Here is an 18,839-nt window from a genome sequence, read left to right on the forward strand (position 1 = left end):
TGGGGCAACTGGAATGGAACCTTATTGCTTTACAGACGGTACAAAACAGAGGAGGTGGTGGCAGAGTCTGCTCTCAATAGCTTCTGATCAAAATAGAAAAGATAAGCAAGGATAGAAAAATAAATCAAGGGAATAACATTGTAAATGTTTGACACAATTGCAACATAACATTTATATTGTATTTGGGAAAAGAGAGAGTGAATTAGGAAGTCAAAAATGAAGTTTAGTAATGAGTACCAAGTAACAAGGCGAAGGAAACTACAAAGAAGAAATCTGGAAAGATGGTATGGAAAGAAGCTGAGTTTAAAACTCAGTGTTTTAGTGTGCACTAGGTGGGGTTAAACAGTTGATTGGTATGGAGCCAAGAAAATGCAATCAAAATGTTTTTCAGTTTCAGTGTAAGTGATTTCTGCAGCTCCTCCTCAGTTTCTGCCTCAGTCCTATTTTGTGTGTGCCACGCTTTTGAAAGGAAGGGATTTCAGCATGTCCCAGCTATGCTTCTGGAGGGTACACTGCTTTCATACACACCCATGCTGACTTGGGCAGGGGGAGTGGATGGCTCTGTCTGACTTCACTCTGACTCCCTCTTCTTCTTGGTGCTGCTGTACTCCCAGGGCTTTCCTTCTGGTTTAGTCTCTGGCTAGATGCTTTTGCAGTTTATTTTCCAAAGGCTACATGGCAGCTGAGTTGATGTGTCCTTTGAAATTTTAGCTCATGACAAGCTATCTTGCAATTTGATATAGTATAGAACTATTTTTTTATTTTCTTTCTGTAGCTAACTTAACACTGTCTATTTGGTGGGGTATTCTCTGGTATCCTTAATGTAAAGTGCTTGTTATAGAGTTGATCTCGATGTTAGAATGGGGGAATTTGGAAAGTAGAGCTGCTTTTTCCTTTATTACTCTTGACAAGCAAAGAACCAATCCTTAGGTAAATTTGAGTTAGCACTATATAGGAAGGGGACCAGGGTGAAATATTTCTCCAAGCTGAAATATAAGACAAGATGAAAATGGATTTGAATTACAGGGATCAGATCCAGAACTCAACCTATTCATTGATGAAGGTTCTGAGATCTGTGGCTTTGTGGAGTTGTGTATCTCTAGTCCTACAGAGCAGTATGGGAGAGACTGTGTAGTTCATGTGGCAGTGGATAATAAATGGGGGACTGCAGCTTCAGGCACTTCCAGTCCCTTGCAACCTTCACAAGCACCCTTTATTCATCCTGCTTAATTGAAGGTCAAAAAAAGGCCCTTTTGTAAATATGCTTCTTATTAGGCTTGGAAGTGGGATCTCCTTATTGCATACTGTTGCTTTAAATCTGGATTGGCTGCTAGCATTCATCTTTTTTTGGAATATTCTGTATGGAAAAAAGCAGGAAATTTTATTCTGAAATGAAGATGTACAAACTTGTATCCAGTCCTGTCATGCCTATTTATTTTGTGCCAGCAAGAACAACATTCCACTTTATAATAATGATCTTCAAGGAAAGTTGTTGCTTCTTTTGTAGATGAATGATTAGTTTTTAAAAATGTAATAGCTGTGTAACCAGTGGTCATGAAAAATTAATCTGTTGGTATCAGGAAGTACTTTTATTGGCCTCAGAATCACTGCATTTAAGTTGACACATCTGTACACTCCATAAATTGCAGTCAACAACTGTGGTCTGTTGATATTTTGTCTTGTTACCATCTGTTCTCTAGAAACCATCATTTTCCATCCTTGCTAAGAGTACATTAAATAACCCCTTAGGAAACATAATGTATTTGTCACTGAATCATTGATTTCATTTTTCACCTATGGATGTTCAGGGAAGGAGGGATGCCAGAGTAAAAAGTCTTTTTTTTTCATTGTATTTTATGGCAGCTCAGATAAGTATATAGAAACATATTTAAAAAGTTCATTGTAATGCACTGAGATGTTCCTTTTGGGATGTTTTTGAAAGGGGCTCATAAAAGTTCATTGCTTTTGTGCACTATTCTTTCATACTTCGTGGGAAGCTGATGAATGAAAAGCATTATTATAGAATGATTACAACTCTATTAAAACATGACATTAATTATGACATGGGAAATGGCAGATCAATTAGTTGTAATTGTAATTGCAGGTATGCAATTTCTACTGCAGAATAGAGATAATGGAGATGTTTGAGATAATGGAAAAAGAAAAATGTCAACAGAGTAGAGGCTCTTCTTTATCCATCCACACTTCTAGAAGTCACAGTGCATCATATATGTTCGATCAGATATTTTCTGCCATGCACCTTTTTTTGTTCATGGCTGACAGATGTATTTAGTACTTGATAGTAAATCTACCAACTTTAGTCACAGAAGTGCAGCCAGGGGCATACAGAGCTTTGAGATTTTGCATAATGAATGAATATACTTCACAAGGCTTCCTAAGACCATTGTTTACAAGGCCTAATAGTGGGCATTCCTGTACAGTTAGCACTTCTAGAATTCAGTAAAGTATTCAAGTACTTCCAACAAAAAGGCCAAACTTGATATAGCTTGTCTCTTCTGGGCTTTATTTTTGAGCAGGATCTTCACAGGCTTAACCTTCCTACATGATGTAGTGTATTTGCAGATATACTAAGGTATGACTCTAGTTGTATCTAGTGTGTATCAATTAATACTACAAATCAAGTTTTTAAATGACAAATTATTAAGTTTAAACTCATATTTGGTTTTGCCCAATTGAAATAGTTATTTCGGTTGAGAAATTTTTGTGATCATGTCTTTGGAAACTGAAATTTGTCACACAATAGTAATGGAGATAAACAGAGGAGGAATTGTTGCTTGCATATACTTCTTACTGATTGCCAGGAATTTTTCTGTTGAAATTCAGATGGATTCAGTATTTCCTGAATGTGTTAGATGCATTAGCAGGGCTATTCTCACAGTTTCATTTCAGGGTTGCCTCACAATTAATACGCTTGAACGGACATTAGAAAATTTGGATTCTCTCCCTGTCACTTCTGAGACACTAGTCACATCACTTCAAGAATGAACTCTCCAGACAGAATTATTAGCCTCCATGTCTTGCTTTCTGAATTGCTCATCCCTTTAATTCCTGAAGCCTCACAAGTAAATACCTTGTGTTTGCATGTGAGAATGGATGGGGAGCTGCCCTTCTGTTGAGAGAAATGAGCGGAGGCCGAGAGACAGACATATAAACCTGTTTGTTTTGGATACCCAGTTAGAACTGTGTGATTTTTAAAAGAACATTATGTACTACATATGTTCCAATCATAACTCCTAGGGACTTTCTTCGTATTTCTAGATGAAGAAGTACAGGAACACAAGATTAGGGTCTCAGTGTAGGCAGTATAAAAATATATAATACGAAAAATCTGGATGAAGCAATGCGGCTACTTTGGAAGACCTTGTTGGAGCTGGAATGGGCTTTACTAGGGCCTAAAGTTGACCATTCAGCTGTATTATCTTTTCTTATCTTGGAAACTTCTGTCTCGTTACATAGACAACTTCCAGCCCCTGTAACAAATGAAGCAGGGGCTCCACCTGCTAAGCTGTTTGCAGCATGGCTCTTCCTCCCACAAATAGTTTTGACCTGTGCACTCAAGACAAGAGTGCCGAAGCAAAAGGCTGTATCATATTTGCAACAAATGATTTGTATAAAGTTCATGCAGGAAGTTGTTAATTGCAACACTTATTAACCTCCTAAGTTTGCTCTTACAGGTATAGAATGTTGTTAGCATTCTACCAGCCAGGTTATAAATGTATTTACCTAATGATGGGAAACAGAATAGAATGCAAGAGTCCTCTCAAACAGCTGTTGAGGTGTTTCTTGAAAAGGAAGTCAGTGGGTATTAATGTGGAAAAAGACCCCTAGTAGTGCATCCTTCCCTAGGCATCAACCGACATATTCTTAAATTTGGGAGTCAGCAGAATAGGATAAGAGAAAGTGTTGAATTGAAATTTCAAGGGGAATAAAACTTTTTTTTCACATTATATGTATTTGCAGGTTGCTTCCCCTACCCCCCCATTTCTTTTTTAAACAATTGGTTATTTTGTTACACTTCTGAAGGCAAAGTTTAGATATTTGGAGATGCTAGTGTAAAGAGAAAAAGTCAGTCAGAGGCAGTGCTGGTTTGCTTTTTCCAGGATATGCTCTGGTGCATTGACCAGTGCAGCATTTAAAGTGACATAACTGATGGTGCTTCTACTACTGTTTTTGATTATATTGGCTAATTTTTGTACAGTGTTCTGAAAACATGAAGTTCTGTGTGAGTGCTAAGTATTATTACTGCTATTTTTCCCTGGAAGGTTATTTCACAGACAAATAGACTTCACAGTTAAGAAATATTTCTTGATCATAAGCCTAAATTTTCTCTTTGACCAGTTCCATTCCCTTGCTCATAGCTACACCTCTTTGTAAACAATTTCTTGGTATTAATGTACCACCTCTTAATCACTGTAGATGGATTGCGTGTATGCTCTGTCAGTGTGACTCGTTGAGATCTTACATCTTGCTTCAAAAATCTTCCAGCTGCTTAATCTTTTCCTCAAATTCTCTCTTAAGTTTCCTTTTTTTTCTCTTTTTTTCTTCTCTTTTTTTATCAGGCTGCAAATACTTGCAGTATTTTTGAACACAGTCTTGTAAAACACTCGGTGAAACAGAACTGACTCCATTCTTTTCCTGGATATGGTGCTTCAGTACACACTTCTCAAAACTGCGTCTCCTTATGACCTTAAAGAAATTCTTATACACAGAAGTACAATTGTTCTCAATGAAAATCCAGATGGCATATAGGCAGGAGCGGAGAAGGGATGAGGTTTTGCTCTTGAGTTACGAGGTTTGAGAAGTCTCCCCTCCTCTATTTTGGTTTTGCAGTTTTCCCTGTCATTTAAAATATTTCATCCTTGTATTTTGGGAACTTGTCTTTGCTGTGTTGCTTCAGTGAATGAGTATGGATTTTGTTCAGTAGTTAAGCTGCACTGGACTTTGTACTTGCTCTTAAAACACAAATCTGCTGCTGGACCCTATGACAGCAGAAAATAAGAGATCCGACAGGGAAACTTGAGAAACCTGAACTTCAGAAGATTGCTGTGAAAGGCAGAAATTTAACTTTTCACTTGCTTTCAATCTAGCTGATTTCTTCTATTCACAATTTCTGTCTGAAATAAATCTGTAGTTAGAATTCAGTTTGTAATGTTTGTGAACAAAGGAAAACCTGAATACCAAGTCAATGTGAGTATATAGGCAGGAGATCATACATGTATTTTTGTTTTCAAAGCAGACAATACGATCTGAAAAATTGTCCTGCAATTCCTGTTTTTCAAAGAAATGGATAAATATCCTGTAAATCTACAGTTACAGTAAGTGGCACTGGCTAATGATTTGATTTGAGGATTGAGAGCGCAGTCTGGATTTACTCTTTGTGCATTAAAGCAGGTCAAATGGACACAGGCTGCATTTTAAATCAGTAATGGAAGGCTGAAGCCTGCCTTAAACCAATCACATCAGCCTTGTCCAAGACCAATTGATCCCGAGAGACTGAGCCCTGTGAGCATAGCTTTTATATGAATGGACTCTGTGCAGCCTGAAGTTTCATTCATAAAATGGATGCTGAAGGGAAAAAAAAAAAAAAAAGCCAACCCACACACGCCAAACCCTGGAATGTCCATTTATGCGGAGCTGAAGGGTGTAGTGTTCCCTCAGCTGCTGCTTTTGCCAGTTGCCTTAAAGTAATGATTAATGCTGCTTGGCCCTGCCTGCCTGCAACCTGACACCATTTATGGCCTTGGTGTGTTTCTAATGTATAGTGAATGAGAAGGCTACATTCTCAAATCAGAAACATAAACAGGAACTGGTTGGTCTGAATTCCATTCAAATATGTCACTTCAGCCGTGCAGTGTTTGTCCAACTTCGATTTTACAGGCAGGGGATGGGGCGGGGGAGAAAAAGCAACACAGACATTTTTGCAGTAAGATTACCAACAAAAGGAGAGAGGGAGAGAGAAAATACTGCTGTCTTTTGTTGAATTCAAAGGACAGCAGTGTTTAAGGTACATTTTACAGTTACTGAGGTTAATAAAAGCAAACACATGATTTTAAAGTATGCTCAAAAGATCAACTCCATGTGGAATTTCAATTCAGAGCTGAATGTATGAGCCTTTGTTTTCCTGTTCTGCTGTACAAAAAGTTACACATCTCCTAGACAGGCTGTTGACATCTGGTCTCACAAAATGCATTAGATGTTGTCATAGATCTAAAAACCAAAGTTGTGGAAAGGAAGCTGTTTGCTTAAGGTTTTTTCTGTATGTGTGTAGTATTTCCACTTAGACATGAGCCGGTGGGGCCAAACCTAATTCTCTGACAAGTTTTTGTGAAGTGATATGTAAGAAACTAAACTTTAAAAATTTTAATTAGCTATTTTTTAGAAGGAAGTCTATGTGTATCTATGAGTGCACATACTTGTAAGTTTGTTTTTTTTCCTAGATTGCTGGTGCAAAGGCTGGTGACAGAGAAAATGAATAAAACCTTCCATTCTGAATGTTTCTAAGTTGCATAATGATTTGGGAAAAGATTGCTTAATTTTTACATTGATTTTTAGAGAAGTTGTCTGTTTTCACCCATGTAATTTCAGGGCACCTACATTTTTCATGCTGAATCTCTGACTGAAAAAATAATGCTGACTTTTTTATTGCCAGGACTTTACCAATTTGTAAGACTCTGCTCATTACATAGCTTGTGAGGGGATAATGCTTTTAAAGGTGGTTGAACTAAAGCTTGATCCACCAGCATTTGAGTGGTAAAATATGCTCAAGGAATTCCTGTATAAGGAGATTGTAATTAGTTCCAGTATTTCTACCTGAATGTTTTCTTTTGGGGAGATGTGAGTTTTAATCTAAATGTGTTCTGCAGGTTTAAATATCCAAAAGAAGAATTTGTTAACTTCTCCCTGCAAAGCACAAATCATGCATTTTTCTTAGTGATGCCTGGTGCTACCTTGGTGACGTGTTGCGATCTCATTTGAGGAACTCCTTTGTTACCTAAAAAGGTCCCGTTTTCTGGTGATTTCATTATTGTCTTCACCCTTGAGCTGGTCAGAACTTTTCAATGGTGTGGTAAACAGCTGCTTTCCACCAGGAGGCTGAATATGCTTCAGTGGTGGATGAAGTGCTCCTTTGTAAACAGTTTGTCAGTGCTCTTGGAAATCCACGAACAGAAAAGTTATTTGCAGTGGGATTGTGATGTTTTAAGTTTAATGCCAAAAGTATGATGTGTTCTAGTTTGAACATTTTATTTTTAAAGGCTACTTTTTTTCTCTGCACTTGGTAAAAATCTGTCCCAGTACACCTACCACCTGCTCATGTAGCAGAGAAGTGCTTGTACTGTGCAAGAGAAGCTCTGTAAGTCACTGAAGGGATGGCTGGTGTGTTCACAGTGTGTGTAGCACAGGGGCAGGCTGGCACATGGGAGTGACACCTGGGAGCCAGGTTTGTCCCGGCTACCTGAGGGGCTTGTGCATGCCCTTCTATACCCAGTAACACAAGGAGAGAAGCTGCATGTGCTGCATTTCTTGTCTATGGGAAGACAAGTGGCACATTTAAGTCTAGCTGTATAGACACATGAAATCTGAATTGCTGAAATAGGGACCAAAATTCGCATAATACTTTTCAGACCAAAAGGAAAATTTAGAAGGATGTGATATAAGTGAAATTGCAGGATTGCCAGAGAAGTCCCTTCAAAGTTTTGGGGAACAACTCCTTTCGGAACAGTTCCTTATGGAAACTGCTTCTAATATAACTTACTTGGTAATAAGGTATAAGTGCTAAAAGTGGGCAGGAAAACTGTAAGGAGGTTCCAGCCTTATTGTCATCACTTTGTTTTAAACCTGTAGGGAAGTAGGCAGGTTTCACTATGAGTTGAGGTGTTTGGTGAATTTCAGTGACTTGTTAACAGGCTCCCTGACTAAGGCAGCTGCCCACCAGTGCACCACAGTGTTCACCTGAGCAGCCACATGGAGGGTGAGGCCAGGCAGGCAGTCCCCTTCTTCTCCCACCCTGTTTCAGATGGCGCATGCCTTCTAAGCCTCCACCTCCATGTCTCTCCCTCTGCACATGCACATGTACAATCCAATACCTTTATATCACACTGTGCTTTGTCACAAGCACATGGGGCATGCCCTGGGCCTCCAGATCTTCGGCTGATGTTGATAAAGTGAACTGAAAAGTAATTCAGAGTTAGGGTGTAACATAACAACCTGTCCTTTAGTTAGGGAGGCTGTGTAAGGTCAAACAGAAACGGCTGAAGAATAAATCCTGGTTCAGATTTCCAGTTCTTGCTTTGCTCGGCTTCATTCAGAAGAAGACAGTCAGTCACTTCATCCCATAGAATGCAGTCAGTCATTTCATCCTTTGCCTGTGGAAGCTCCATCTTCCCTGTGTCTGTTCTGGCTAGTGACACAGGCTGAAATTCTGGTTTTTTCTCTGCAGGGTGAGAGTGTGGGAATGAAATCTCATCCTTATCTCTGAAAAACAATCAGAAAAGATTATTTAAGGATTCTTTACCTGCTCTGAGTTACACAGAGCTGAGACAACCTAACCCCTTAATTTCTGACATGATAATTAATATGAACTACCTTACCAAGGGACCACTCAACTGTCTTACCCGATAATGAAACTTAGAACCTGTGCCTGCTAAATTCAATAGCAGGTTTTTCTTGTCCTGAGAAAGTCTGTTTGGGCTTTTTCTGCTTGGATGTATTTCGATGAAGGCATAGCAGATCTTATTTCCATTATTTTTCTCTGTGACGGTCCCAGATGAGAAGGCATTTTTGCAGTGTCTAGATTACATGTAATTTTTAAAACAGCACCTATTGGGAAAAGAATGGTTTCATGGTCTATGTTATAAGACCATATTCATTGTTTTAAGATGACTGCTATGTTTCTGTTAATAAGAAGAGCAATGAAGAATGACCCCTAAGTATTCTAAACTGATAATAAAAGATAAGCAATTTTATTATATTTCCACATTTTTAGCTAGTTTGTTTGGGGCTTTTTTAAAGGGGTTCTGCTGCACTTGAGCTGATTTAACCTTAAAATGTGAATTACTTCATTAATAGTCTGAAATAAGCTTGTGGTGTGTCTAAATCCACATTTTTCTTCAAAGACTAAAACTTGCAAAAAGGTGATAAATCAGTCGCCTTAAGCACTTGGATCTTGCCCTGGAAGTATTTCATGCCTGCTTCTGTCTTACTTGTTGTCTTGAAACAATGGTTTAAGGAGAAGAAAACATGTAATTGCTCTGTAATTTCTACACTAAAATGTTTTCTTTTGAAGTAGCTCCACTTAGCCTGTAAAAATACTTCTGGGTCTTAGTCAAGCATTTAGTACAATTTAAAACTGCAATACTAAATTTCATTGGTTGGACTTTTTATTAGATAAGGTAGAAATGAAAGCAGCAGGCAATTTAATTAGCAGTAATTTTTCTGGGCAAGTCATTACTTTGATGAACTTCAGAGCAATGTTTATGGCTCCTAATTAACCATGTTAGTCATTTGATTGAATAATCACTTTGGAAATGTTTCTACAATTTGATTAGAGTCTGACCCACTCTGATAGTCATAAATTAACTGATAGCACTTTAGGATAACAAGACTCTAGTTACTTTACGAGAAATAAACTCTTCCTTGCTGTATTTTTTTGGTCCTCTGTGGACTGTTTAAGCACAAGCTAACCAGAAAATTAAGTAATGTTGGTACAAACAATGCTTGCCTTAAAGAGACTCCAAATGTTAATTATAATTGATTTAGGAGCATGGGAGATGAAACCCCGAATTGGCTAAGAAGACAACTTTGTGGATGCATGCATAATTCTTTATTCAGTATACTCTGCTCTATCACTTTGCAAGAGTGGAGTTCATGAGTCAAAAAGGGCTTTGCTGCCAATACTAGAGAATTTTTACCTAAAATAGAAAATAGCATCTGTTTCAGTTCTACAGCTTCCTCTTTTTTTACGTAGATTTTTCCATTCTCCTTAGAATTCAATCTATGTGGTAACATGAATGATTCCTTGCAGGTGAAGCACTGCTTGTAGCCTTGACTTCTAGTCTGCAGAGCTATACTTGACTTGGGTGATCAGTGAGTCACTGATCCCTGTGGTTGCTCAGAATAGCTGCCAGAGACATTAGAGATTCTCTAGGCCTGAGGAGGCAGGCACCGCGAGTTTCATTGAGAGAGGAGGTAATGAAGAGTTTGGCACAGATGTGCAAGAGGGACCATGGACTGTTAGAGGAAACATTATTACTGCCCTGTGTTTCACTTGTTTGTGAAGTCAGTGTAAAACCTCATTTTCTTATCCTGCCAAATCTTTGATACTCATCACTAGTCAGTGAACAGTGAAATTTGGAATCACAGTCTGAAAGAGTCTGTAGGCAGTGCTGGAAAAATAATGTCTGCTCTTTCGACCTCTGTTTGCATCTCTTAAAGAGTTACAAGTTACTGGTAACAGATTGCATAGTTTAGGGTAGGAGTTCATCACAAGATCAAATAGACTTTGTTAAGCAGGACTTTTGATATCCAAGAAGTAGGTTAAACATGGTCTAGAAGGGCAAACATTTACGGTGCGTTTCTGTTTGCAAGTCCCCGTGCACAGGATGTGACTACTTGGGGACGGTGCAAGACATGGGGAAGAAAAAGAAAGACATTTAAAGAATACCTTTTTTATTAGTACTATTTGGCTTTTGTCATTCTTCCTGCAGATTTGAGTAGAGGTGGAGAATATCAAATAAATATCAGTATTATTTTAGAATATGCACAGTACTTTTTTTTGAAAGGTGTCATTTTTGTTTTAAATGCACGCAAATGGAGAGTGATACAGATAGATCTAAATTCCTGAATAAAATGCTTAGCAATTGCAGAAAATTTCATTAACCCTTCAAGTCCTTCACCAGAGTGTAAAAAGCATTATCCTGCTCTAAATTCACTTTGACATTCCTTGTGTAAATATAGAGTTTATAAGTCTCCAGTGTGACTGGCAGTCTTTTCAGTGCAATTGATAACATATTTTGGGTTGAATTAGTTACAAAGACAGATATATAAGCACAGGGTTTAAAATATTCATGGTCACTGGTGTGGATTTTTTTGTCTGTGGATGGTCTAAAGTGTAATTGCCATGGGAGTCAGCTTTTAGCAAAGTTTCTTACAAAAGGTTTGGAGTTCAAGTGCCTATCATAGATAGGATCTCTGATCCTCACATCATGATTTTCCCTTTGGCCATGTGTTGTGTGTGCTGCTCTGAAATGCTGACTCTGTGTTGACAGGTTCCCTCTCGCTGTAACTTGCATCTGTTTTTGTTGCTCTTCTGCTTGCAGCCTGTCTCATTGATAACCTGCACACTTTTAATTCCAGACAGTCTTTTGACTTGCATTGTCATCTTCTCCTTTCAGAAGTGCCTAGCTGCCATTCCATTTACATGAGGCAAGAAGGCTTCCTGGCTCACCCAAACAGAACAGAAGTTAAGTTTTCTATTATGTATCACTTTTGTATGAGAGAAATGTAAAAAATTAAAAAGTCGGGGGGGATTTGGGATTCACTGGTTTAATTCTGCTGCTGGGAAGACTTGCATCATCCTTTCTCCCTTTTCAGTGTTGAGTTTCTGATGCACTGAATTTTTTGTAGTTTCTTTTAGTGCTGTGGGTTGATCAGGATAGAAGCAATTATATTATGAACTTAACTCATTCTGCTTTTCAAGGCCTCTAGCAGTTGAAAGGAAGAGACACTTAAAAACTTGTCTCTTTCACCCATTTTGCTCAAGTGACATTTTCCAGGCTGTTAGCATGACAGGCTCAGTTAACTGTGTTAAGTAATCCATTTTAAACTTTAAATTCAGTGAAGGTTTTGGGTTTTCCCTTTTGTTATTATTTCTGCAGTGTTTTGATGTGTCTTATGCCCAAACCGAGATACGTACCAAAATTCTCAATGACTTCAGTAGGACAGAGCTTACATAATTGTCAAAATTAATAATTCTAAGTAAAAGTACTTTATGTCCTAAAAATAAGAAGTCAAACAGAACTAAGATGACTGGAAGGGAGGTTATACCCTGGTTTTTACCCTGTCATGTTTTAGTTTATCTGTCTTACCAATATGTTATTTTCTGCTTGTTTGTTTAGGGTGTATTTTTCTTCCAATGTGCAAATTTCACAAACATGAGGAATCTGGTTTTGAGATGGATGAGAATCCAGATAGATGTGTGAATCAAAGTCTTCCAGGAAGACTTCATTTGCCAGTGTAAAGACAGAATCGGAAAGATAACACATCTGGCTAAAATCCCATCTGCTTCTGGGTTGAAATAAAGACAGAAAAAAAAATGGTAGTGTTTAACAAGGAAGGTGAAACAGGAGATGGAAATTTCTAAGTCTTGTTATATGAAATTATATGAAGTATAAAAGTTTGATAAGGGAGGTGAGAGACATCAGGAAAAAATCCACAAACTGCAGGGCCAATGGCAAAAGATTTTGAGTTTTAATCACAGCACAGATAGGGGAAAATCCATTTTAGCCATGTTATGTTCTCGTAAGGAGTTGGAGGTGGCAAAATTGTTATGAATGACGTTAAAAAAAGCAGTGATGTTTACTAAATATTTGTTTTCTCTATTTGGCAATCAATCAACATAATTTTACAGAATAAAGGTCATGTCAAATCTGATTGTATTCTTTGCTGAAAATAAAAGTTTGGTTGATAAAGATGCTTGTATCTTATAGTTAGACTTCTTATGGCATTCAATTTTCCTCTGCATTACATTCTGATTAAGAAGTTAGCACAAAGCAATATCAATAAAGTACACATTAAATACATTAAGACCTGGCCAACTGACAGATCTAAAAGAGGCTGTCACTGGGCAATCATCTCTGAATGGATTTTTTCTATTATAGTTCTGTAGGAATTGATATCAGGAGTGTTGCTATTCAATATTTTCAGTAAAGATATGGAACAAAGTTAATGGATAACTTTATGGCACAAAGATAGAGCAGTAAATAACAGGCAGGACAGGGCAGTCACACAAAGCAGTTTGAATTGTTTGGTAATCTGGGCACATTAAACAAAATGTTTTTTTTAATACATGAATATAGACCAGGAGTGTGGAACCGGGAAACATTATCTTGGGAAAAAGGATTTTGAGATGGGCCTCCTCCTCCTCAGCTTCACAGTGGGAAACCAGCCCAACTGAACACTGTAAACTGAAGGCAAAAGCCTTCTGTAATACTTTGGCAGTTGAAAGGAGGGTCAGAGGGTGGCAGGAGAGGAGGAGATGTTTTGTCTCACTCAGGAGCACTGGTGAGACTGATACTGATATGCAATACAGTTCTGGTTAAGCAAAACATTAGCATAATAGGAAATAGTAGGAGTGTGTACAGAAAGGTGTGCTAGAAAGACTGCTGGGTTGTTGAGAGTGTCTTTTAATGACAAAATATAATTTTACGAAATTATCTTAATTGGAAGGAACATCAAGAGCAGTGTGTGAGGGTGACTTCTGTGGGTGTGAGGAGGAAATACTGCATAGTACTTCTTTAGTCTTGCAGGGAAAATACCTAATGGTTAAAAGTCAAAGCCATGCTAGTTCAAACAGGAAATGAGACAAACATTTTGTAATAAATCATAGAGAAAAATGGGTGCTTTTTCATTTTAGCAGGTGGAGATTAACAGTCTTTTGGGAATGCATACGTTAATTAAACACCCTTGTACTTAGGCCAAAATGTTGGGATTGGGCGGTGTGTAAAGGATGTGGGATATTAATCTGATTCCTGTATAACTTAGTGTTCCCTCTGGCATTAAGGCTGTGATCTCTTTTTTCTCCATGCATCTTTTATATAAACACCTCTCTCTTTTTAACTTACAGGCTGTATGTTTGAAAAGGGACCTAGGCAGTTTTATGATGACACTTGCGTTGTTCCAGAGAAGTTTGACGGTATGTATGACACATCTCTCTTTTTCCTGTGTAGGGAGATGAAAAAGAAAGAGATGAGGGACTTTTCTCTGTTGCTGATCAAAAGAGCCCAGTAACGTTCCAATTTAGGATTCCTTAACACACCATTTGTGGTGTGCCCAACCAAAGCTGACCTTTGTCTCTTGAAACCAAAGTCTCCTCTTCAATAGGATGTCATTCGACTTTTGCCAGCGAATGATGCCTGCATCCAGAGTTGTGGCACAGCACCTCAGTTCCTGTACTGTTGAGAAGTAATAGGAGGATTTCCATTGCACTGATGATCACATACTGCTTGTTGTTTGAGATTTAATGAAAGATGTTCTTATAATTAGCAAAACAGTGGATAAAGCAGTAGCTTTGGTTTTACTGAGGATTAAGCCTCTTGTCTTGCTGACTGTGAAGTGATGAATAGTGGGGAGTGAATGTGTAGGGCATTTTTGTGTTTGTGCCAATGTATTTGTACTAGGTTGAATGTACTAGTGGTTTATTTTTCAGTGGGATTGATAACAAATCAATGCTCTGTTCACAACACTACCAATTATAGCAGATTTTTTAAAGAGGAATTCTGAGGTCAATTAAAATGAATGGTCCAAATTATCCTCAGTTACTCTGATGTAAAATCAGTTTCCTGGTGTAACTCAGTTGATTTCAGATTTATTTCATTATAAGCAAAGTAGACGGACACTGTATTTCTTGCCAGTGACTCTGTTAGTCTGCAACTTTGAGAAGTAATTTGGAGACCAATTACTTAGATTTGCTAGAATGGCATTATGTTAGTGTACACATGCTAGTGTAGTGTTGTAACTTTTGTGTTAGTATGTATATGTCCAGCTTTATTTATATTAGCAGGAAAGATTAGGTCCTTCCTGATAAACTTGTGAACAAATCTCTGACCACAGTTAAAAGTAGAGTTGGAGAATTGGTGTTTTTCTTCTGCTTTATTTTGTTTGTTTTCCCCTGAGAATCACTTATGGATTACAAAACTATTGCATGTTTAGCAGCATTTGTTGTATTTGCTGAAGATCTGGAGACTGAAATGAAAGTAATCCAAAGAATTGTACATTCTTCAAACAGAGTATCACATGTATTTTTGTGTTGGTAAGAAATAGATAAAGAATTTTAAACAATATTAGACCTAACTGAAGGTTGCTCTATCCAGTGTTGCACTGTCACTGCATTGACACATTCACGGAAAGGGTGATTTATTGAATGTCTACTTTATACACTGGCTTTGTAATGTGAGCTTGTTTGGATTTTTTTTCATTTTTTTTAAAGCACATTGTGTCAGGTATTTTTTTGTTCCCCACAAATGATTGTGGATCTGTTCTGAGTACCAGTGTCAAATTCATATGTACATTTATGGGAATGGGATCAGACGCTGTACTACAAGAAGTTAAAACTTGTTAACAGTAGCATTTGTCTATGTCTTCCTTGAAAAACCTTTTGGCTAGTTTGGGTTTTATACAGGAAAGGGAATGAAAATGAAAAAGGAATACAAACACAGTAAAAGAAATAAATGTTGGGAAGTATTTGTGTGCCTGCAAGGCAAGCAGTCTGCTGCTGGTTTCTATGACTGTCCATCGAGAGAACACCTTGTACTCTAAAAGATTGATGTCATGATGCAAATAGGGGTGTTTATACTTGTAACATGATGTTTTGGAGGGAAAAAAATAGCAGATGTGTCATCATATTCTGGCCAGTAAAGCAAAAGTTGTATAAGCCCAGGACTAGTCTTGATGTTTCAGAAGTAGATTCTCAGCTGCTTCTTTTGAAATCAAAGATCAGCACAAGGAAAGAATTTGATCCTGTGTAATACCGCACTTGCTATTTGCACATTGCTTAGCTATCATTACAAGAAAAAAACCTGTCCTTGAAAAAGAAGGCCTTTCAGGACTGGAACTTGAACCTCACATAAACCAAAAAAGCCTTGTGTTGATTTATTTGTTTTCCACAGCTATTGAGTCAATTTTGTTTCCTGATTACAGAAGGAAGTGCTCCATTTTTAATATTATTATTCTGCCCTTCCCTACACAGAGCCATTCTGTAATGGCTGTCAGAGCATCCTAATACTGTGGTTGAATGTAAACTCCTGACTTTCCTTATTAAATAGGTCACACTGTTTATTGGAGGCTTTTGCTGTTCTGATAGTTGAAATGAGGAATTTTACCAGTATATCAGGGGTTGCAGTCCTTGTGTGGAGAAAAAAATACTGTCTGCTTCAGCATCAGACCTTTCAGCTGTTGTTGTTTGCATGAGTTGTTCAGTATGAATATGATTTAAAAACAACAAAGACAGTATGGATGTAGCAGGATGGTTTTCTCATTGGCAATTTGTGGAACAGATGTAAGGGTGTTTTTAATATTTTTTAAAAGGTTTCTCTAGACTTAAAATTTTAGAAAAATTAACTTATTGCTTTTCAGAAGGAACACTAATTTAATATGTAGATGTGGGTAAAAGTAATTTTTGCTCATATGCAAGTCCAATATGCCACAGAGGAAGTTGTGTATCTGCAGGATTTACATGCCTATACATAAAGCACATACTGTTTAAGTCCAAGTCAAATACTTTGTCAAATTTTCCTTAGAAGCATTTGCATGCAAGAGAAGTTTCACTCAATAGGGTTTTGGAGCTTTATGAAGCTTACATTACTTTACCAAAACTGGGGCCTGGGCAAAGTATGGTACAGAAACACAGTTCTTCAGATATCAAAGTTGTTTCAAAAATAGTTTATGTTCTTTTGGAGAGAGGGTATTACAAAATGGTTTGCAAGAGATTTGCATTTATCAAAACTACACGGGGAGAGGCTTAGTGAGACTTCCATAAATCATGAATGAATTTAAGTGCTTTTTAGTATATTAATATGTTATTGTAAGTCCCCAGCAAACAGAGGAATGTTGCATTTGAGGGTGGTTGATCCTTCCCTCTGTTTTGTTAACCCTAATGATTGCTTTACAAGTTTATCTGACAAACTGAGAGATGGTGTTTCAGGGCATTGCTCCTGTAACGTTGTTGCTGTTGTGTGCAGGTGATGTCAAACAGGAGCCAGGCATGTACCGTGAGGGACCCACGTATCAACGGCGAGGCTCGCTTCAGCTCTGGCAGTTCTTGGTAGCTCTTCTTGATGACCCCTCAAACTCTCACTTCATAGCATGGACTGGCCGAGGCATGGAGTTCAAGCTGATTGAGCCAGAGGAGGTGAGTTAGACAGACAGCGTGCGCTCACATCCACTGCCCCGTCCTGCAAATTTAACTGTCCTCCTTTGGACTTGGGCCTTGTTGTCCATCAGTATTTTGTTTCAGTAGTGCCTTAGAAGGGTGACAGAAAGGACTGGCAAGGGAAGTGCTTCAGCTGGGACAGAGGTGTGGTTAAGCATGGATTTGATTCCTAGTCCCATAAAATAATAAAAATGTTGCAAGTACTAGAGTTATTAAATACTTTGCTTTATTTGTGGGGTTCACGTTTTTCAGAATCACTTTATGGACAGAACTGTATTCCAAAAGCCGTTGAAAAATTGTCCCTTACTAGTCTTTCAACACCAAATATTAGGTTCATTAGATTGAATCATTAGGTTGTTTAGTACAGCCTTAGATCCTAGGCTTACAAACACTCATGCACATGCATGGCTCTTCTGAACCATGAAGGACTCATGGGATAGATAAAATTGCTTATATTCATGAACATTTGCTGAAGCATGGCTTAGTTCACTTGTGCGATAAACAGGAATAAATTGAATGTTTTATTACGTAAACTGTTTTGGACTAGGTAACGTTACGTAACATAGTCTGTATTCTAAACTATCATGGAAACTGTTGGAAGATCAGGTATATATGAATTTTGTTGTGGAGGATCTAATTAGGGTTGTCAAAAGACAGTATAATTCTGCTTTACTTTTTTGCCCCTTGAATAGGGTTTGCTGATAGAGGAGACCACAGCAAATTTTCTGACAGGATCCCCTCTGAATTAGAGCTGAGTGGGAAGGCTCGGGGGTGTATGGCTGCTTCTGCATTCCACCAGCTATTTCTGCTGTTTGCCATCCATCTGCTGGTATTAGCAGCCTGAAAGCTTTCTTGCATTTTATTTACATTGTCTGCTTACAGCTCTGTGGAGATGGTGGAGTAGCTGGGGATGGTGTCAGGACTGATGTCCCTTTTCTTCCTGATGTGGTCTGGCTGAGGAGAAGGTTGCTGCAAGGGGCCCGGTGCTGGCTCTCATTTGTCTGAGCATCCCCTGCTCTAGTGATAGTCAGTCTGCCATGGCAGATCCTGGCATTGTGTATCTGAGGATTTGAACTCAGAACAGTCTCAGTCAGTACGATACCGAAACTTTGCAAGTCTGCAGCCCTAGCAGGCTACATGGATTCCTTAGTTGTGTAACCTGTCCCGGAACAGAGCGAAATCTTTGGAAAGTCCTTTGTTTGGTTTTGGTGAATGATGTACCTAGTTTTCCCCCTACCCCAGTCTCCTATTTTTCACTCTTTTAGTTTTGTCTTGTCTTTAAGGTATGTCAAATTTTTTTCAAGATTGAAGAGTTTTATTGAGAAATGGTTTCCAGCAGATGGTGCAAAAACTTTATAGATTTTATTAGCTAAGGAAAGAAAACTAAGAAACCCCTAAGGTTTCCTTATTGTGTAATTCCCTGAAGAACTGGATATTCTAATTTAAGTTAAAGAGATCATCTGCATGTCTGGCTATGTAGAAGTTGCTTTGTGTTTTTGAGCAGCATTGCATCCAAGATTGGGAGGAGGCTTGAAGCTTGCCTCACTCTGTGTGTTCTTAGGAGTACAAAGGAGCCTAAGTTGTTTTCATATGAATGTCATGAATCTGACAGAAACAGTAGATTAAAATAAGAATAGCCTATGGGAAGTTGCACAATTCTGTTGGTTGCCAAGTG

The 18,839-nt window shown here is 38.2% G+C and overlaps 1 protein-coding gene and 1 long non-coding RNA gene across 10 annotated transcripts in view; one reads left to right on the forward strand and one right to left on the reverse strand.

Annotated features, from left to right (window-relative positions):
• ETV1 (ETS variant transcription factor 1) overlaps positions 1 to 18,839 on the forward strand; it is a 66,559-nt gene that overhangs the window by 40,441 nt on the left and 7,279 nt on the right. For all 9 annotated transcript variants that reach the window (XM_042043418.1, XM_042043421.1, XM_042043416.1 and 6 more), the window contains 3 exons: positions 11,412 to 11,480; positions 13,862 to 13,930; positions 16,974 to 17,143. In XM_042043418.1, coding sequence (XP_041899352.1) covers positions 11,412 to 11,480; positions 13,862 to 13,930; positions 16,974 to 17,143 — 308 coding nt within the window. The remainder of the gene's footprint in view (positions 1 to 11,411; positions 11,481 to 13,861; positions 13,931 to 16,973; positions 17,144 to 18,839) is intronic.
• The window catches only part of LOC121671531, a 40,579-nt gene continuing 23,059 nt past the window's right edge, over positions 1,320 to 18,839 (reverse strand). The window contains exon 3 of the long non-coding RNA XR_006018534.1: positions 1,320 to 8,493. This is a non-coding gene — a long non-coding RNA (uncharacterized LOC121671531). The remainder of the gene's footprint in view (positions 8,494 to 18,839) is intronic.

This window comes from Corvus kubaryi, unplaced genomic scaffold, assembly GCF_017639235.1.
Source record: "Corvus kubaryi isolate FWS band 111438036 unplaced genomic scaffold, C.kubaryi_AGA036_p1.0 37398, whole genome shotgun sequence".
Classification (NCBI taxonomy): Eukaryota; Metazoa; Chordata; class Aves; order Passeriformes; family Corvidae; genus Corvus; species Corvus kubaryi.